A 22,120-nucleotide genomic window follows, 5' to 3' on the forward strand; every position below is an offset into this window, starting at 1 on the left:
TGTTAATTAGTAATAATTCAGAACATTCCAGTTCTAACCAGTTAGTAGGTTCCACATTCCTATTAATTATTTAATAGATTCCATGTAGGCTGTGAAGAACACTCAAACATGGAAAATGTCACGTTACTGTAGCATTTTGTCTGTCACGTGATAATTTTTTATTGGGTGCCTTAACTTCAATTGTTTACTCAGGTTAGCCAGTTGCTTTGAAATAGTGTTAAACAAAGCATGGTGCAGTTTCATTACTTCTGTCTGTTACATAAAAATGTGTCTACAGATTCTGCCTTGGTACTGGTGAAAAGTACACACACACACACACACACACACACACACACACACACACACACACACACACACACACACACACAAAAAAAAAAAATTCCTGTATTTCATATTTCTACAGAAGATTATATTTGCATAATATCAGAATACAGAAGTGTACTTGAATTTACGACACACTTGAAACACCCACAAGTTTCACAGCTTCTGTGTTGGAACGGTGGCACAGCTTGTGCAGTGTAACAATTGGATACTCGGCAGAATGCCTCTGTGTTAATTGTTTCCAATGAAATGAATATGTCCCAGCTGCAAATTATAGCTCTGTTAAAAGAAAAAAGTGATTTGACAGCTGAGCATGGGAAGGGTGATGTCTGTGCACACAATATGGGTGTACAACTGACAGCAGGCTATGTCCATTCTGGATACATTCACACTTTCTGTTAATGTATGGTACTGACTGTTGTTCGTAGGGTGGTAGTAGTTGTATTTTTTTTCTGTGCACTTTTGCAACTTGTGTAGGATAATCTATTGCCTAAAATAAACACAACACCCAGAAAAACAATGCAAACAGCAAAAACAAATAACAATCATCTGGCACTGACTGTGGCAATTGGTATCTGAGTTAATGGAGCACTTTGACAATGGTGAATACCACAAGAGTTGTGGCCATTGCTCATTCATTGACTGGTTGTTGGGTCACATCCCTTAGGCAACTAGATGTGAATAACTTTGTTATCCTGATCCAACGATCAGTGCTTTCCATTTTGTTGTCCTCTTCAAGTGAGACCCAAAAGCAGTCCTTATTTAACCAGTGTGAATGGAAGCAGACACAAGTGAATGACCATTTGCAGACAATTTGCCAGTGTTGGTTACTATTCATTCCTACCTGTGGACAAGCATTTAGATCGCGGAGGACATGAGAGAAATAGTGTGCCAAGATTCTAACTTCCTTGGTGCCAACCATACAAAAGCTATATGATTTTTTTGCATTATTAACCTTCACACAATTTTACACTCTTACAATACTAGTTAAGTCTACAATGTAGAGCTATGGTATTTAAACATGATTATTTTGCATTGAGAGCATGCTTGACAAAGCATGCAAAATGGAATATGAATAGAAATATGAATGTATCTGAATTTGTACATAATTGTGAAATGTGTTGTGGTAGTGTGCTTAAACACTGAAGTACAGCTCCAGCCTTCCTTAACACGATTCCAAAACTTGCATAAATGTTGGTCGATACGTTTCAGATGCTTTCCATTACAGTTGGGAAGAGAATTTAAAAGCAGTACACTAGTTACCAGTGATCAACTTAACATGAACAAAGGCTGGCATTTACATTCTGGCTATTAGTAACTTTCAATATGGATGTTAGTAATTGTTTTGCATTTTGATAGCTGCTAGATCTAGGACAGTTCCTGATGCCTGCAGTGAAATACGCAATCCTCACCCATCCAGCCCTCTCCCCGTTCCCATTCCAGCGCTACACAGCCTTCATTACACCACCACAACCAGTCTTTTTATTACTTTTTATCTCTTTCCTTTCCGCTACTTCCCCCCCCCCCTCCCCACTTCTCCCCTGCCCCCTGTCTAAACTGCAGCACTTCACTGACCGGCACCCCTACCATACTATCCCTCCCCCATCCTGCACCAGCCTCCTTACACCCAACCAGTCGCCATTCCCATCGTGCACTGTTGCGGCTGCTTGTAGTGTGGTTTCAGTTGTCTGAGACTGCGGGGTTGGGGGTGGGAATGGGGGTGTGGGTGTATTGTTGACAAAGGAATTAATGGCCGAAAGCTATAATTGTCTGAATCTTTTTGTTGTGCCTATAGCAACTCAGCACCTGTGCTATATGGTGAGTGTCCACTTTCCTTCTCTAATATTGTTACATTCCATCCTGAATTTCCCATGTTTAATCTTCTCCGCCTGTGATTTTTGAATAGCATATTTGCCATTACTTACTGAAATTTATTGCAGAACTCGATAAGCTGCTGCTTGTGACATCTGCAGGTGTACCTGAACTAACGTTGGTCATGTTGCCTTGCTGTTGAATTTGGTGAGAACAACCATTTCACTGAATGCGTCACAGTAATGCACTCTGCATTACCTTCATAATCATAATGAATCCTACCCTTGTTGCACCATTTACCACTGCCGTTGATATTATGCTGTATTTGTCTGATCAGATCCGTGTACAGAGCCTTCAGCTATAGAAGCCCTCTAATCTGTGATGCTGCTAGCACCAAATCGGAGAGGGTGCAAAAGGCCAACACACAGTGGAAAATGAATGAGCACCAGTGAATGTAAACCAAACACAATTGTAAGCTGTCGACTCATGCATGCCTACCATTCACAGCAAAGAGAATTATCATTTGCTGATGCTCGTTCACGTGTGGTGTAAAAACAGTCTCAGCTGGACTAAGATTTTCTTTAAGCTTTCTTACTGGTTCAAGTGAAGGCTGCCTCGCAGAATCCATCGTCTATCTGGCTACCCTACAGGGAGCTCCGTATGTTGTCTGTGATAGCTCTGTTGCTGTTTTACTTGTAAGGTTTCCTGAATGGTACCTATGCCTCAAATCTTGTAAGGCAAGAACTAATGGAGAATGCTGGTGCACCTGTGAGACAAAACACAATGTCATGTGTGTACCGGTCAATCTGCAATGTTTCTCAAATGATTTTAAAGAAACCATTCAGTAAAAAAAAGATTTTCATGCATTTTATACCTTCATTTGTCAGCTTCATAATGAACCCTCTTTCATATCGGTAATATTGGGCTTGGTGGTCTAGCAGTAAAGCACATGCCCAAAACAGAAACCCAGTCACTGCGGATTTTTAGTCTGTGTTTTAACCCAGCCTTCACATCTCAACAATGTGAGGAGTCGCCAGAAATAACATGTGATTGGATTCCACATAAAACTGTGTCCATTTTCTCCACTTGGACAACTGGCGTAGGTTAGGGACAAAGTCACCGAAGTGGTGTGCAGTTCAGAGGCTTGCACTAGGGCATTGAGTCACACAGACTTGTTCTTTCAGTAAAGGTCATAGTTATTGTCATATTTCTAAATTGAGGAAGCTGCTTCAAGAATTTAGAGTAGTTTGCAATGAAAAATTGGGATTGCTATGTTTGCATTTGGTGCATGGTAGGTAATACATTAGTGTACGCAGTTTAGGTAGCATATTGAAATATTCTTAAAAGTTGGGAGGAGATCTATATTGATTTCCATACTCGAGAAAAATCAGTTATATGTAAAGTACTCCATTCCTCTTGTGGGACCGAACGATGAAGTGAGAATGAAATATTTACAATATCCTTCACATCCTATAAAAAATTTTGAGAGATCAAAACAAGGTATTGACGAATGATACCACACAATAAGGAGAGTGTTTTGCCATATGGTGGTTGTACAAAACTTCATTGTCTGATGCAATATACAAATAGGTACAGATTTTTTCAATTGAATAGTGCAATATTTGAAGGGCCATGGACAGCTGTTAAAAAGAGAATATCTGTGACTTACGAAATATCAGAAGTGAATGAATTACACAGTAATTTTACACTGAATTACACAGTAATTTTACACTGAGTAAAGGTTTTTACGTAAACAAAATAATGCTGTGAATTGTTTTTATATTTCTCAGATCATTCAGATATAGAAATAAAATCGTTTTGGCAAGTTTCATGTCCATTAATGCATTAATAAAAATAAACTGGGATGTAAGCTTCTGTGAAATTTCAACAGAAGAGGTGATCTATTTTCCTCTGAGTAACTCCTACACTTCTCTTGTTGCTATGTAATTTGATTTTTTTGCTAGAATGCAAAAGTTTGAGGATCCACCTCACTAACATTCTAATGTAATTGAAATTGTGACACTCCTGAAGCAGTGTATTACTAAAGTAACAGCTGACAGCTAGAGAGGGCAGTAGTTTATGTAAAAGCCCCTTCTCCAATAAAAAAGCAAGTAATTTATTCACTTTTTATTGCAAAAGCCAAAGCAACTCTAATTCACCAGCTGACAATGAACTTCAAAATATTATGTCTTATTTTATGGAAAAAATGAAATGTGAATATTTCGGTGTCACCATACATTTGGGCACATGAGTGGAATGGAGTGCTTTACATACAACCCATTTTCTCAAGAATGAAAAGCTATATATATCTCCTCCCAACTTCAAAGATATGCTACCTGCAGGCAATGTATGACCTAACATGCAGTAAACACAAACTCAATAACTCCTTTTTTCCATTGTAAACTATTAGAATTTCTTGCAGTATCTTGTTTGATTTAGAAATATCACAGTTAGAATGACCATTAACGAAATGACAAGCAGTTCGTTGTGAAGATGACAAATCGAGTTAGAAGATGCTTGAAATTTGAGGAGGATTGATGATCAGTTAGCTGATGTGCATTGCCATCCACACAGTAAAGCAAGCTTGCTAGCTCCTGTAATGAATCTTAACTGTGTGAGAAGCTCAGTATGTGAGGTAGTCATCTTCCCTGCTGGTCATCAGTCAAGCACGCCAGGCATCAAATTTTAGGCAAACCTTACTCAGTGTCTTATTGGATAAAGCCAGTCTTCAAGGGTCATGCCATCTACAGGAGGGCATCCTTTAAACCACTACTGTTGTACATCTAACCAACCCAACCTACACCAGTAATTCCATTAATTTTCACTAGTTTCCACTTCGAGAAAGATGTATCTCTGAAACAGTTTTATATTGTGAATATCTTGATCATATATTTACAGTTTGTTACCAACTGTATTACCAGTAAACCCTATGCACCCCCATTCTTCAAAAACTCGAGCTTCCACTACAAATGGAGTTAATGTGCTAAATATTTAATGTTAAGCATTTAAAAGAGAAAAAGGTTTGAAATTATTGTTAGTTTTTGGAAATTGCACATTTCAGTGTTTGACATACCTCTCGAACGATGTTGGACAGTGATATAATTTTGATAGTACATTCAATGCGGTGATATAACTTTGATAGTACATTCAGTGGTATGTGTGGAGACTGCCTACAAAATGTGCTGAATACAGCTGATAGTAACAAATTAAAATAAATATCATTCCTGATGTATAACTTACCTGTAATTTCTCATCCCTTTTGATTGTTAGGAAAATTGAAATGCCTTCACAAAAGACGACGAAGTAAATATTCCAGAATTTGAATCAAGAACAGTTGCCAACATGAGTAACATAGAAGTAAATATCCTCGGAGTAGTGAAGCAACTCAAATCACTTAATTAAAGCAAGTCTTCTGGTCCAGACTGTATACCAATCAGGTTCCTTTCAGAGTATGCTGATGCATTAGCTCCATACTTTACAATCATATACAACCATTCGCTCGACGAGAGATCCATACCCAAAGACTGGAAAGTTCCACAGGTCACACCAATATTCAAGAAAGGTAGTAGGAGGAGTGTTTTTTTTTTTTTTTTTTACTGGTTTGATGTGGCCCGCCATGAATTCCATTCCTGTGCTTACCTCTTCATCTCAGAGTAGCACTTGCAACCTACGTCCTCAATTATTTTCTTGACGTATTCCAATCTCTGTCTTCCTCTACAGTTTTTGCCCTCTACAGCTCCCTCTGGTACCAGGGAAGTCATTCCCTCATGTCTTAGCAGATGTCCTATCATCCTGTCCCTTCTCCTTATCAGTGTTTTCAACCATATTCCTTTCCTCTCCGATTCTGCGTAGGACCTCCTCATTCCTTACCTTATCAGTCCACCTAATTTTCAACATTCGTCTATAGCACCACATCTCAAATGCTTCGATTCTCTTCTGTTCCGGTTTTCCCACAGTCCATGTTTCACTACCATACAATGCTGTACTCCAGACGTACATCCTCAGAAATTTCTTCCTCAAATTAAGGCCGGTATTTGATATTAGTAGACTTCTCTTGGCCAGAAATGCCTTTCTTGCCATAGTGAGTGTGCTTTTGATGTCCTCCTTGCTCTGTCCGTCACTGGTTATTTTACTGCCTAGGTAGCAGAATTCCTTAACTTCATTGACTTTGTGACCATCAATCCTGATGTTAAGTTTCTCGCTGTTCTCATTTCTACTACTTCTCATTACCTTCGTCTTTCTCCGATTTACTCTCAAACCATACTGTGTACTCATTAGACTGTTCATTCCGTTCAGCAGATCATTTAATTCTTCTTCACTTTCACTCAGGATAGCAATGTCATCAGCGAATCGTATCATTGATACCCTTTCACCTTGTATTTTAACTCCACTCCTGAACCTTTCTTTTATTTCCATCATTGCTTCCTCGATGTACAGATTGAAGAGTAGGGGCGAAAGGCTACAGCCTTGTCTTACACCCTTCTTAATACGAGCACTTCGTTCTTGATCGTCCACTCTTATTATTCCCTCTTGGTTGTTGTACATATTGTATATGACCCGTCTCTCCCTATAGCTTACCCTTACTTTTTTCAGAATCTCGAACAGCTTGCACCATTTTATATTGTCAAATGCTTTTTCCTGGTCGACAAATCCTATGAACGTGTCTTGATTTTTCTATAGCCTTGCTTCCATTATTAGCCGTAACGTCAGAATTGCCTCTCGTCCCTTTACTTTTCTTAAAGCCAAACAGATCGTCACCTAGTGCATGATCAATTTTCTTTTCCATTCTTCTGTATATTATTCTTGTAAGCAGCTTCGATGCATGAGCTGTTAAGCTGATTGTGCGATAATACTCGCACTTGTCAGCTCTTGCCGTCTTCGGAATTGTGTGTATGATGCTTTTCCGAAAGTCAGATGGTATGTCGCCAGACTCATATATTCTACGCACTCTCGCGTCCGTCGGCCGTCGTAATTTAATGTATATATTATTATTGTTATTATTATTTTTTGATTGTTGCCGACTTACGTGGTGGGCCTTAATAAAAATGATATTTAAGTTGAACAATGTAATAAACTTTTCATATTACTTTCCTCGGCTAGTCAGTTCACTTTAAAGCAAGAAATCTTTAGTTATTAATTAAAATTGCGGCCCACACACGCGCGAGAGTATTTTTCTTACCTCCGTTGACCATTGTATTGTAGTCGGAGTCCTGGCTCTGGCTCTCAGCTATGGTACTGAAAATAAGAATCTTAAAGCTAAGTACTCGTATTTCTGCAACTTCGTGCGGCTGTGGAGAAAAATTGATATTATTCTAATAGCGGGCGAGTTTTCAGCTTCCGTTAAATTTTCGTAAGTTAATATCGCCACGTAATGGCGTCGTTGGCTGCATCGGCCGCTGCGATTGTTGAGCTGTGAATTACTTGAATGCAGGTTAATTCAAGGAAGGCGGACATGAAATCGGGATCACCTCTTACAAATTAAAAGTGCACAATAATATTAAATCAGTATATTATATGCTTAACTCATACAAATATGCTTAAATCGTCAGCACACGCAAGATGTCCCTCTAGACACATTCAAGACAAAAGAGGAAGTGAAGTCGACTAAAAAATTAACAAAAGAGCGTATCTTGTCGTCTCTTTAGATCATTCTGTCATAAATTATTTCTTTGCAATCTAAACCTACACAGAGAAATTATTATTTTACGGCTACATGAAAAAAATTTGGCACTGGGGACGCTATAGCACCAATGTGAATAGTCGTTTTGTTGCCATTTCCCCCAATGATTTTAGAAATTCTGATGGAATGTTATCAATCCCTTCTGCCTTATTTGACGGTAAGTCCTCCAAAGGTCTTTTACATTCCGATTCTAATACTGGATCCCCTATCTCTTCTAAATCGACTCCTGTTTCTTCTGCTATCACATCAGACAAATCTTCACCCTCATAGAGGCTCTCTCCTCTGCATTTAACATGGAATTCCCGTTTCACTCTTAATGTTACCTCTGTTGCTTTTAATGTCACCAAATGTTTTGACTTTCCTGTATGCTGAGTCTGTCCTTCCGACAATCATATCTTTTTCGATGTCTTCACATTTTTCCTGCAGCCATTTCGTCTTAGCTTCCCTGCACTTCCTATTTATTTCATTCCTCAGCGACTTGTATTTCTGTATTCCTGATTTTCCCGGGAACATGTTTATACTTCCTCCTTTCATCAATCAACTGAAGTATTTCTTCTGTCACCCATGGTTTCTTCGCAGCTACCTTCTTTCTACCTATGTTTTCCTTCCCAACTTCTGTGATGGCCCTTTTTAGAGATGTCCATTCCTCTTCAACTGTACTGCCTACTGCGCTATTCCTTATTGCTGTATCTATAGCGTTAGAGAACTTCAAACGTATCTCGTCATTCCTTAGTACTTCCGTATCCCACTTCTTTGCGTATTGATTCTTCCTGACTAATGACTTGAACTTCAGTCTACTCTTCATCTCTACAATGTTGTGATCTGAGTCTATATCTGCACCTGGGTACGCCTTACAATCCAGTATCTGATTTCGGAATCTCTGTCTGACCATGATGTAATCTAATTGAAATCTTCCCGTATCTCCCGGCCTTTTCCAAGTATACCTCCTCCTCTTGTGTTTCTTGAACAGGGTATTCGCTATTACTAACTGAAACTTGTTACAGAACTCAATTAGTCTTTCTCCTCGTTCATTCCTTGTTCCAAGCCCATATTCTCCTGTAACCTTTTCTTCTACTCCTTCCCAGTCGCTCATGACTATTAGATTTTCGTCCCCCTTTACATACTGCATTACCCTTTCAATATCCTCATACACTTTCTCTATCTGTTCATCTTCAGCTTGCGACGTCGGCATGTATACCTGAACTATCGTTGGCAGTGTTGGTCTGCTGTCGATTCCGATTGGAACAACCCGGTCGCTGAACTGTTCACAGTAACACACCCTCTGCCCTACCTTCCTATTCATAACGAATCGTACACCTGTTATACCATTTTCTGCTGCTGTTGATATTACCCGATACTCATCTGACCAGAAATCCTTGTCTTCCTTCCACTTCACTTCACTGACCCCTACTATATCTAGATTGAGCCTTTGCATTTCCCTTTTCAGATTTTCTAGTTTCCATACCACGCTCAAGCTTCTGACATTCCACGCCCCGACTCGTAGAACGTTATCCTTTCGTTGATTATTCAATCTTTTTCTCATGGTAACCTCCCCCTTGGCAGTCCCCTGCCGGAGATCCGAATGGGGGACTATTCCGGAATCTTTTGCCGATGGAGAGATCATCATGACACTTCTTCAATTACAGGCCACATGTCCTGTGGATACACGTTACGTGTCTTTAATGCAGTGGTTTCCATTGCCTTCTGCATCCTCATGTCGTTGATCATTGCCGATTCTTCCGCCTTTAGGGGCAATTTCCCACCCCTAGGACAAGTGTGACCTGAACCTCTATCCGCTCCTCCGCCCTCTTTGACAAGGCCGTTGGCAGAATGAGGCTGACTTCTTATGCCGGAAGTCTTCGGCCGCAAATGCTGATTATTTATCAAAATGTAGGCAGTGGCGGGGATCGAACCCGGGACCGAAGACGTTTTGATTATGAATCAAAGACGCTACCCCTAGACCACGGGTACACTGGCCCGTATCGTTAACGTATATATGCACCAGGATTTTAGAATGTACATTATGTTCGAACATTATGAATTAACTCGAAGAAAACGGTCTATTGACACACAGTCAACATGCAGTTAGAAAACACCGTTCCTGTGAAACACAACTAACTCTTTATTCACATGAAGTGCTGAGTGCTATTGACAAGGGATTTCAGATCAATTCCGTATTACTGGATTTCCGGGAGGCTTTTGACACTGTATCACACAAGCAGCTCGTATTAAAATTGCGTGCTTATGGAATATCGTCTCAGTTATATGACTGGACTTCTGATTTCCTGTCAGAGGTCACAGTTCGTAGTAATTGACAGAAAGTCATCGAGTAAAACAGAAGTGATTTTTTGCGTTTCCCAGGGTAGTGTTATAGGCCCTTTGCTGTTCCTTATCTATGTAAACGATTTGGGAGAAAATCTGAGCAGCCGTCTTTGGTTGTTTGCAGATGATGCTGTCGTTTATCGACTAATAAAGTCATCAGAAGATCAAAACAAACTGCAAAATGATTTAGAAGAAATATCGAAATGGTGTGAAAAGTGGCAGTTGACCTTAAATAACGAAAAGGGTCAGATCATCCATATGAGTGCTAAAAGGAACTCGTTAAACTTCGGCGACATGATAAATCAGCCTAATCTAAAAGCTGTAGATTCAACTAAATACCTAGGTATTACAATTATGAACAATTTAAATTGGAAAGAACACACAGAAAATGTTGTGGGGAAGGCTAACCAAAGGTTGCGTTTTATTGGCAGGACACTTAGAAAATGTAACAGACCTACTAGGGAGACTGCCTACACTATGCTTGTCCGCCCTCTTTTAGAATACTGTTGCACGGTGTGGGATCCTTACCAGGTTGGACTGACTGAGTACATTGAAAAAGTTCCTAGAAAGGCAGCACGTTTTGTATTATCGTGAAATATGCGAGTGTGTGTCACAGAAATGATACAGGATTTGGGCTGGAAATCATTAAAAGTAAGACATTTTTCGTTGCGAGAGAGTCTTCTCAAGAAATTCCAATCACCAACTTTCTCCTCCGAATGCGAAAGTATTTTGTTGACACCGACCTACATATGGAGGAACGATCACCACATTAAAATAAGGGAAATCAAAGCTCTTATGGAAAGATATAGGTGTTCATTCTTTCCGCACTTTATACGAGATTGGATTTGCAGAGTATCCATGTAGATGTAGATTTTTGTTTAGGAATGTGTGGTGTTGTTCTTTCAGACATGCCCAAAAGAAAAGACACCATTCATTCATATAATTGATTTGCGTAGATGAACAGTAAATTCACCTTCATTGTGGATGTATATGTGCATCCAATCTCCTGCAGGAATCTGAGTAGTGACCATGGAGGAAATGGACAGGGACTGCAGATATGTGACGTTCGGTGGTAATGTTGGTTGGCCTGAGGTGTACTGAAATACTCTGTGCAGTTGAAATTACACTGTGTCTCATATGACACAGTGGTTAATACACATGCCTAGTAAGCAGTAGATCCGAGTTTGAATCCCGGTCTGGTCGCCACTGATTCTGCGTGATGTCCCGATGCAGCTGGCATCAGTAATCCCGTCCCCCTTTCCCCCCTTTCCCCCCCTTTCCCCCCTTTTCACCCCCTTCCCTTTCCCCCGCCCTCCTTCCCCCTTCCCCTATTTTAGAAACTTTCTCACAGATTAGGTCTCGGCCTGTTTTGAATGGCCGACTGCTGCCTGTGAGGAAGTGAGAGGAGTGATTTGTGACTGTGGGACTTATAGGAGAAAAAATAGAATCTGGATCCTTCCACACCAAAGGGATCGACGCTAATTCCCTTGGTATGAAAGAATTCTTATAAGCTGCACTATTACTGAAATGTACCAGCCGCTATTAATGTGCCATCAGCAGTGCATTCCTTGAGGCAATGTTTAACAGCGTGCTTTCATTTTGTACAGACACAGAGCAAATAATTGTGGAGGGAGCCTTCTGGGAAGAAAACTTGAATCATTTTAATTGGCCATTGATGATGTGAGTTGGAAATTATCGACCTTAATCTTGTACGGAAAGGGAGAGCCAGTCATGTTGATAGACGATAGTGCTTGCACATGCTACAAGGGTGGAGCCCCCACATATTTTCTGAAGTAGGAAATTGTCTTCTGACGATAAAAATTGAGCCACATGCGTAACAGTGTATTCTGAGTGTGAATATTCGTTCTAATTATAACAGAACTAGCGACCTGCTCCGGCTTTGCGGGGGTAACGCCAAGCACAGGTATTTGACGTAGCTGTGATTTTGTTTACAATACACTGCGTAAAGTTACGATTAAAATTCGGAGAACAACGTTAGGTAACTGAATACAAAAGTGACAATGATAGTGACATAAATTCAAGTGAAAATGAATTGCATACGGTAGTGAATAGTGTATTCAGTGGAATTTTAGTGTGTTAATATTACTCTACGTCACATGTAACCGAAACGTAAAATAAGAGAGCTTGCTAGTAATGCAATGAAAAGGAAACAGAAAGAAGAGCGAGAACCACGCTCAGCTTCGCAACGGAAAAAAGGAATAGAGGAACAACAGGATGAAGTTAGATGACAGGAACGAGTGAGACACTCGGCAAGCAGAAACGGAGAAACTGCTGCACAAACAAGATTACTAAATGAACTAACCAGGGTTACAATTAGTTAAGTTCGTACAGGACAATGATCGCAAGAGCATGAGCAAAACAGTGTACGAGAAGTCCAAAGCAGACGTAGTAGAGATTACATTCTGCCAAGTGAAGCATTTCGTTATGCACCCACTAAAGAATACAAGTAACACAAACATGTCACTGGTTCATGTGTGTCAGTTCTGCGGCGCTAAGTAGTTCAGTGTTCTGAGTGGAAAAACTCGAGTATCGTAGCAGCATTGGAAATGTCTCCACCAGAATGAATGACAGAGCATTTTCTTTCTAATTAGGGTATTACTTAATACTTACGTGGACTTGAGTATTTTTGAGCATCCGAGAATGTTTTCGAGCGTGAAATACTAACATTTTGATAATTTTTTTAATGTTCATTTTTACAGTGCTCATTTGATCTGGAATGGTCTCAGAAAACAAATGAAGCACGTCTTTTTCAGCTAGTATGTAAAGGTACCTGAAACGAACGAACTTGTTTGTCAAATTCGCTCTTTACTATCCACGTGTTTGTCAAATGAGCTCGCGGACATACCCGCCTGGATGTCAAATTTAACCTCACTTTCGACGCAACCATGCGTATCGTATCGTATCGTATCGTATCGCATCGCATCGCGAAGTACTTTCGACGCTAGTAGGTAATGGTACGTGATGCGATGCAAGATCGAAATTCATAATCTTCGAAATCTCCTCCAGTTGCATGATATCTCAGAGTTGTAACTAGTAGTCTGGCAAGCAACTGGCTATTGTTTGACAAAAGCAAGCATAAACGGTGGTGTTTGTATGCCAAATCGGCCTTTCACATCTACATCTGCAATCCGCGAGCCACCTGACGGCGTGTGGCAGAGGGTACTTCAGATCCCTCTTTCCCCGTACCACTCACGAATGTCGCGTCAGAAAAGTGATTGTCGGTAGCGGCTTCTGTATTAACTCTAATTACTCAAATTTTCTTGTCGTGGTCATTTCGAGTGATGTATCTGGGAGGAAGTAATATATTCTCCGACTCCTCCCGGGAAGTGCTGTGTCGAAATTTCAATCTGCGCGTAATGCACAACGCCTTTCTTGTAGCGTCTGGCACTGAAGTTTAGAGCTGCTTCTCTGTAACGCTTTCCTGCCGACCACAAGATCCCGGGACGGAACGCTCATGTTATACTGATGCTTTTCCACTACTTTGGTTATCACATCATCTGCCACTTCGACGTTCGTACCGTGGTTGAAAGGAGCCGTATTACGATCCTTCGCTGTGCAACAGTTTCGGAAGACCGAATTCAGTATTTAGGCCTTTTGTGTTATCTTCCGTTACGGTACCGGTATGGCAACGAAATTTCTCACACACCGCTGTGTTTGGCAAACACGTTAGAGTAAACAGAACACTGCCAAATGATTTGTCAAGGACGTGTAGTCTGACAAATCGTTTGTTCGTTTGCAGTGACCGTAATAAGAAAAATGATACAAATGTGTCGTTTTAAGTGTTTGCTAATAAATTTGTTCTAATTGTTCCATTATTTTTGGCCTTAAAGAAATTACTTTCCGGGTAGCCCTCGTGGATCGACTATTAAAAAACGTAAGTTGCGGCTGAATGTCACCATTGCAGCCTTAGTGTAGAACACCGGAACACCGTGTTTCTCAAGTAGAGTCGACCAGCCGATCTGTTGCAGGGCGGGCAGCGGAGCCTGATTTACAAGTGCTCAAGGTTGATCCTGCGTGGGATGGCGAGAGAGCAGGTCGGGTTCGAGTAGTAGTAGCAGCAGCAGTCACGTTATACGAGCTCTGAGTCATGCTGACCTCGCGACGCGACTTCCGAGAGACCCTGTAGCGCGCTACTAAACCGCCAATCGGCACAGGCAGCGGCTGATGAGCCAGCCTCCTCCCAACTACTAGTGCGGAACGCAATCAGACCACCATTTGACTTTATTCCGCTGTCACTCTTTATTTCCTCTGTCGCTTGAAAGAGATAGCACAGCTTCCGACTCGAGATTTCCTTCTAGAGGCTGCTTCCGGCTGTTTGCGTTATCTTTGGTGCGCGTCTGCAGAGGTCAGCCAGGCGTATGAGCCATTGTTTTAAACACTGCAAGGGCCATTACATGCATACATAGAGTGGCACGCGTATTCTCATATTACTAACACAAAATAAGATTAAAAGAGAACATGTAAATCGACCAATAAGCGAGTCGAAAAGGTAAATGCTAAAAGGGAATAAACTGTTACAGTTGCCAGACGATTTAAAATGCATGTTTAATAAAAATGCATTTGGCATTGTAGTGTACGTACGTACAAATATTCATATTTACGTAAACACTAGGCTTAATTCCAATTTAAACTACTGAGTGGTTATAATAAAAGTGCAGCTACTCACAGGAGTCCATTGTGGGTTGTAATTAGTATATGTCAGCAAAACTAGGTAGGTATTCTAATGTGTTAATGCGTGTACGCTCGAAAAAAATTAGTTCCAATTTTGTCGACCAGGTGCAGATTTGGCGCTGTGAATGCAACGAAGGAGTGTAGAAATATTTCCATATGTAATGCATTAGGAACAGGATGTGGGCAGAAGAGGTCAAACAAATGAGAGGCTTAATGTTGATTATTTTATTAACTGCCACTTACGTAATTTGTTCAGTATGGGCAGTGGAAATGTTGACAAGATACTGCATTCATAAAATGACATGATCAGCAGTTGCTCACAGTAGAATCTGAATAATGTGTTATTGTATACTGGCCTTCAGACCAGGTACAGACCTAGTCTGTCCCTGCGGTAAACACTTTCTTTTAGATGTCATCAGAGCCAGAAGTCGCAGGGATTCAGATCAGGTAATCTTGCAGGCCATGCACCAGAAAACCTATGAAGATTAAATTTCATGGAAGTTTCCATTAAGCAGATCTTTCACTGTGCAGGCGACATGACGTGTTACCCCTTCTTCCACCGAAACAGTGGTTTCCTCAAAGTAGCAATCTTCCAAAACAGGAATCGTGATGTACAAGGTAGTCTCGATTACGTGCCGATGTCACGTCACACCTGACAGGCCCTGTAGGTGTATTATCTTCAAAGATGAGCAGACAGAGGAAAAGATTCCTGAGAGTTCACGCCATAGTCACATAACTAGTATAATGGCTCTTCACGCACACCAAGTGGTTTAACATTACCTACCCAAAATTCGGCAGTTCTGTGCATTCACTGCACCCTGTAGTGTAAAATGTGCCTCGTCTCTCCATATTGCCTGGCCAAATCTCATAAGCTTCTGTCTGTGCCAGAGATTGAAGAGCAAATTCTGAACATTGCTGCAGATCATGAGATTCGACTTGCTGCACCGTCTGGTTCTTCTTCAGGTATTAGTGTAAAACAGACCACAAAACTTTCCATACAGTTGACCATGGGGTGGACAGTTCTCGTGACACTGCATGTGTATAAGCACTATTCGGGGCACGCGCTGTATGGACAGTTACAGCAACATAGTTTCCACCGGGATAGGCGTTCCAGGTGCCACAAAAGTTGACCCGCATTTTTGAATTCCATTATTTTCATTAAACCATTTAATGACATCAGGCTTTTCCTCAGACCTATCAGTCGGCTATACTTTCTCAAGGCAGCATTGTAATTGCTGCTGTTCATATAATGTTTCACTTAACAGCTCACTGTCTCTCTTCTGGATAGCCATATTGTTAACTCACATTATGGATTGTCAAATGGCAGTATGATCATCTTACCACACAGTGTACAGCACCAGATTTGCACCTGCTGACCGAAATTGGAACAAATTTTTTTTTATTTTATTTTATTTCATTTTTTTCAGGATAAATCGGTTTCACATTAATGCATTAGCATATCTTCAAAGTTTCGCTGCCATAAACTAATCACAGCACACACTGGAGCTCCGTGAGTAGCTGCACTTTAATTGTAACTGCTTGGTACAAAAGTACCCTGTATATCAATGTGAAGTACATGGCAGAGGGTAGATAACAATCCATTGTACTGTATGTGATTGAATGGGCATTTGAAATGACTTCCATGGTATAATTTGTTTTGAATACGTTTGTTTATGTTAACTCATGGAAACATTCCTTACGCTGTCACGAAAAACGCAACATTTCAATTTCTTAATTTTTGAAGTTTACCTTTTTTACGACACTAATCTAGTATTTTACGTTAAAATATTATGGTACGGTCCCATCTAGGTGTGATGTAATAATGAAAAAGATTATTAAAAACATTGGCGGAAGTACGGAAATAACACAAATGGTTTCACACTTCAAGCTAATTTTGAGGAAGCTCATAGATGTAATGCATCTGTTTGAGTTTTGAACAATCACAGCCCTGTCTTCACATCTTCAAAAGTGTATCTTCTCATCCTCGTTCTACACCAATTAGTGTGTCTAACCTTACAGGTACACGCCTGATGGATGCTAAAATGTGCTATTGGGTCTCTGAATAGCATTGACAAGCTCTTCTCCCCAAACATGCTCTATAGGATTGGAATTGGGGCTTCAAACCAGACCAAGCTTCATCCACGAGCTCCTACAAAAAATTGTCGTGCAGTAGTGTACCTCCTTTAGAAATATAAAGTGCCATCCTTCAGTTAAAGAGATAATTAAATGACATTTCGCATTTTTTATGCCAGACTGTGTATATTTTGCAGTAAAATGTTTCGTAGCTAATTCAAGTCAAAACAGTTGCCACTAGTTTCTCCGATAAATTGAGTATATTTATGTTCTCTTAGGTTGATTTTTTGGGGATAAACAAAGAATTGCAAAAGCAAATGGAGGATCATGGGATAAACACAATGGCTGGTTTATGGCCCAACAAACACAAGCCGCCATTTGGGCTGCCAGAGTTGACACAACTTAAAGATTTCTAATATACAGGACATAACACAAAACTATTTTATGGAAATGGTGTTAGATAGCTTTAGTAAATGTTACGAACTGATTTATGTGATACACAGCTGTAACTGTAAATCTCGTTAGGGACGATCAATTTCACTCTAGGATCAGACCACCATCGGGTACAGAAACCATCGCAGTTACGCATTTGCGTAATTGGCACAATGATTATCAGATGTACGTTGTCCCATCTTTTATACTGGCTGTAAATACATTGTTCTGTCCATTTAACCTCATACGTGTGTTTGTGGGGTATAATCATTCTCTGAACAAAGCGACGCGCAGCTGAAACGGTTTTTGGACCCTTGATGATCTGACCGAAATCAATTGTCTCTATTAAAATATACCGTTACAGCTGTGAATTGAATAATGCAGTTTTTAACATGTATCAAAATTGGAAATGGCCATTTAGGGTTCCCAAGCACAAGATTTGTATATTAGTGCGTATCACAAGTAGCTAAAACTGACATGGCGGAATGTGTATGGAGGAATTGGGGAGGCGGGGGTCGCATCAAATAAATCGCTTGTGTGGGGAAAATATTTCTGAACCGGACATGATACAGACTGCAGACGAAAACCACTCAATCTATGTGGCTGAGACTATCGCAGTGTTGCAAGAGTCTGACAAACTCATCCTTTGTTAATATTTCAGATTCTGAGAGTGAACAACAAGCACTATGTAAAGTCTCTGAACTGAAGAAGACGACGACGACGACGACGACGACGACAACCTACTAAAAATCACTTTCACTGGCTTTATACAGTAATCTGTATCTTTTGATTGACAGATGAGTTCTGACCTTTTTCTTAGACCACAATGCAGTTGGTTTGCAGTGATTCATTACCACTGGAATGCCAGTCCTATCTTCTGGTAGTCACTGGCCATTGGCTAAGTGTGTGATCTGGTGAATGGCAGGGTTGTGAGATGGATCCAGCTTGAGCTATCCACATGATGTTCAGCTGAATTCAGTTAGCTTTGTGTGTTTTAAGAACTTTTCATTTCGCTTTCACTAATCACAACAACTGAAAATGAATTACAGCATGACAGTATCTTAAAACAGTTTGTTTTTGCTATTATCACTTGGACAAATTTGCTCTTAATCTTCAAAACAGTTCTCTCTCCCCCCACCCCCCTCCCCACCCCCCCTCCCCACCAATAACAGAGTAATGACCATAAGTGATCTAATTTTCTTATTTTTCTCAGAGCATCAAAACTGGTTTGGTGTGGATGAGAACCTTGGACCAATTGCTGTAAGTCTGAGGAGAGAACGATTAGAGAGGGGAGAAACATCACCTACGTATCTTTATAGGCTGCTTATCAGGACAACTGAGGTAAGCAAAAATAATGTTATTTACTGGGAAAAAATTCTTTCACCAGTTATAATCAATATTTTTTTTCTGTTAAGTTTGTCTTCAGTGTATGATTCATATATAGTTTCATTAATTCATACACATAGGAGGGTACACAATTGTTAGTAATACAAATGTTTCATGTAAGTTATATTTTTCTTTCTTTGCAGCTCCTAACACTGAGAGGATCTGTTCTAGAAGATGCAATACCAAACATTAAACCTTCAAATAGTAACAAGGGAATGTGTACAAAGGAAGTACTGGAATACATAGCACCTGAAATACAATTGTCATGGTAAGAACCAATTTTATACTCATTGAGTTTTCTTTTCTGACATTGTGTAAGAAAATACACATCTAGTGATTGCTACAATAATACATAGACAGCTATATTGTAATCTTGTAATTTGCTGCAATAGGCATTCATGGATCTTAACTGTATGGTAAGGATAGAGGTTTCATTGAGTCATCAGTCATCTGACTAGTTTGATTCAGCCCACCATGAATTCCTCTCCTTTGCCAACCTCTTTATCTCAGAGTAGCACTTGCAAACCTACGTCCTCAGTTATTTGCTGGATGTATTCCAATCTCTGTCTTCCTCTACAGTTTTTGCCCTCTACAGCTTCCTCTAGTACCATGGAAGTCATTCCATGATGTCTTAACTGATGTCCTATCTTCCGCCTCCTTCTCCTTGTCAGTGTTTTCCACATATTCTTTTTCTCTCAGATTCCATGCAGGACCACCTCATTCCTTATCTTATCAGTCCACGTAATTTTCAACACTCATCTGTAGCATCACATCTCAAATGCTTAGATTCTCTTCTGTTCCAGTTTTCCCACTGTCTACATTTCACTGCCATAAAATGTACATTCTCAGAAATTTCTTCCTCAAGTTAAGGCCTATGTTTGATACTAGTGTAGACTTCTCTTGTTCAGGAATGCCGTTTTTGCCAGTGCTTGTCTGATTTTGATGTATTCCTTGCTCTGTCCGTCATTGATTATTTTACTGCATAGGTAGCAGAATTCATTAACTTCATCTGCTTCGTAACCATCAATCCTGACAAGTTTCTCACTGTTTTCATTTCTGCTACTTCTCATTATTTTTGTCTCTCTTCAGTTTACTCTCGGTCCATATTCTGTACTCATTAGACTGTTCATTCCATTCAGTGGTTCATGTAAGTCTCCTTCACTTTCAATCAGGATAGCCCACGTCATCAACAGATTGTATCATTGATATCCTTTCACCTTGAGTTTTAATTCCACTCTGGTGTGTTTTTTTGGTCATTGCTTCGTCGATGAACAGATTGAACAGTAGGGGTGAAAGACTATATCCCAGTCTTACACCCTTTTTAATCCGAGCACTTTGTTCTTGGTCATCTACTCTTACTCTTATTATTCCCTTTTGGATCTTGTACATATTGTATATTACCCTGTAGCTTACCCATATTTTTCACAGAATTTCGAACATGTTGCACCATTTTACATTGTCAAAAGTTTTTTCTCAGTTGACAAATCCTGTGAATGTATCTTGATTTTTTTTTTTCTTCAGTCTTGCTTCCATTAGCAACCATAAGGTCAGAATTGGCTCTCTGGTGCCTTTACCATTCCTAAAGCCAAACCGATTGTCATCTAACACACCGTCAATTTTCTTTTCTATGCTTCAGTTTATTATTCTTGTCAGCAGCTTGGATGATTAGCTGTTAAGCTCACTGTGTGATAATTCTCACACTTCTCAGCTCCTGCAGCCTTAGAAATTGTGTGGATGAAATTATTTCAGGTCAGTCGGTATGTCACTAGACTCGTACATTCTGCACACCAACTTGAATAGTCCGTTTGTTGCAACTTTCCCCAATGATAGCAATGCTGATGGAATGTTATCCATCCCGGCTGCCTTTTTTTATCTTAAATACTCCAAAGCTCTCTTAAATTCTGATTCTAATACTGGATCCCCCATCTCTTCTAGATTGACTCCTGTTTCTTCTTCTATCACATCAGACAAATATTAGCCCTCATAGAGGCTTTCGGTGAACTCTTTCCACCTATTCGCTCTATCCTCTGCATTTAACAGTGTAATTCCAATTGCACTCTTAATGTCACCACCCTTGCTTTTAATTTCTATGAAGGTTGTTTGACTTTCCTATATGCTGAGTCAGTCCTCCCAACAATCTGTTTTTTTTTTATTTTTATTTTATTTCTTCACATTTTTCATGCAGCTATTTGATCATAGCTTCGCTGCACTTCCTGTTTATTTAATTCCTCAGTGACCTGTATTTCTGTATTCCTGAATTTCCCTGAACATTTGTGTACTTTCTTTTTTCATCGATCGACAGAATGGTCTCTTTGCAGTTACCTTCTTTATACCCGTGTTTTTCATTTCAACTTCTGTGATTGCTCTTTTTAGAGACATCCATTTTTCTTAAACTGTACTGCCAACTGAGTGATTCCCTATTGCTGTATGTACACCTTTAGAGAACTTCAAGCCTATCTCATCATTTCTTAGCACTTCCGCACTCCACTTCCTTGCATATTGACTCTTTCTGACTAATCTCTTAAACTTCAGCCTACTCTTCATCACTATTACATTGTGATCTGAGTCTGTATCAGCTCCTGGGTACGCCTTACAATACAGTATCTGATCTTGGAATCTCTGTCTGACCATGATGTAATTTAATTGAAATCTTTCCATATCACCTGGCCTTTCCCAAGTATACTTCCTGCACTTTTGATTCTTGAACAGAGTATTCTGTTACTAGCTGAAATTTATTACACAACTCAATTAGTCTTTCTCCTACCTCCTCGTCCCAAGCTCGTGTTCTACTGTAACCTTTTCTTCTCCTCCTTCCCCTACAACTGCATACCAGTCTCCCATTGCTATTAGACTTTCATCTCCCTTTACATACTGTATTAACCATCTCTACATCCTCATATTCAGCGTGCGATGTCGGCACGTCTGCCTGAACTATCATTGTCGGTGTTGGTTTGCTTTCGACTCTAATAAGAGCAACCCTGTCACTGAACTGTTCACAGTAGCACACCCTCTGCCCTATCTTCCTATTCATAACAAATCCTACCCCTGTTATACCATTTTCTGCTGCTGTTGATAACACACTATACTCATCTGACCAGAAATGCTTGTCTTCTTTCCATTTCTCTTTTCAGATTTTCTAGTTTCCCTATAATATTTAAGCTCCTGACATTCCACACCCCCATGCATCAACATAAGTTACAAACCTATAGGGTGTGTCAGAGAATGTGTGTTTTTTGAATGCATATGACTAGGAAACTTGGGACACACATTTACGAAACTCTCACATCTATATTTCTTGGTTCTGTCGTGGTGTTGGTGCATAAACATTGTCCTTAATGAAATTCTGTAGGAAGAAATTGCAAGGTGTCAAATTCAGTGACTGTGGAGGCCAGCTGAGAAGTG

General features: G+C 40.1%; 1 protein-coding gene across 1 annotated transcript in view; it reads left to right on the forward strand.

Annotated features, from left to right (window-relative positions):
- Positions 1-22,120, forward strand: part of LOC126416966 (signal-induced proliferation-associated 1-like protein 2) — a 153,460-nt gene that overhangs the window by 53,967 nt on the left and 77,373 nt on the right. The window contains exons 5-6 of the mRNA XM_050084847.1: positions 18,546-18,673; positions 18,862-18,986. Coding sequence (XP_049940804.1) covers positions 18,546-18,673; positions 18,862-18,986 — 253 coding nt within the window. The remainder of the gene's footprint in view (positions 1-18,545; positions 18,674-18,861; positions 18,987-22,120) is intronic.

Source organism: Schistocerca serialis, chromosome 8, assembly GCF_023864345.2.
Source record: "Schistocerca serialis cubense isolate TAMUIC-IGC-003099 chromosome 8, iqSchSeri2.2, whole genome shotgun sequence".
NCBI lineage: Eukaryota > Metazoa > Arthropoda > Insecta > Orthoptera > Acrididae > Schistocerca > Schistocerca serialis.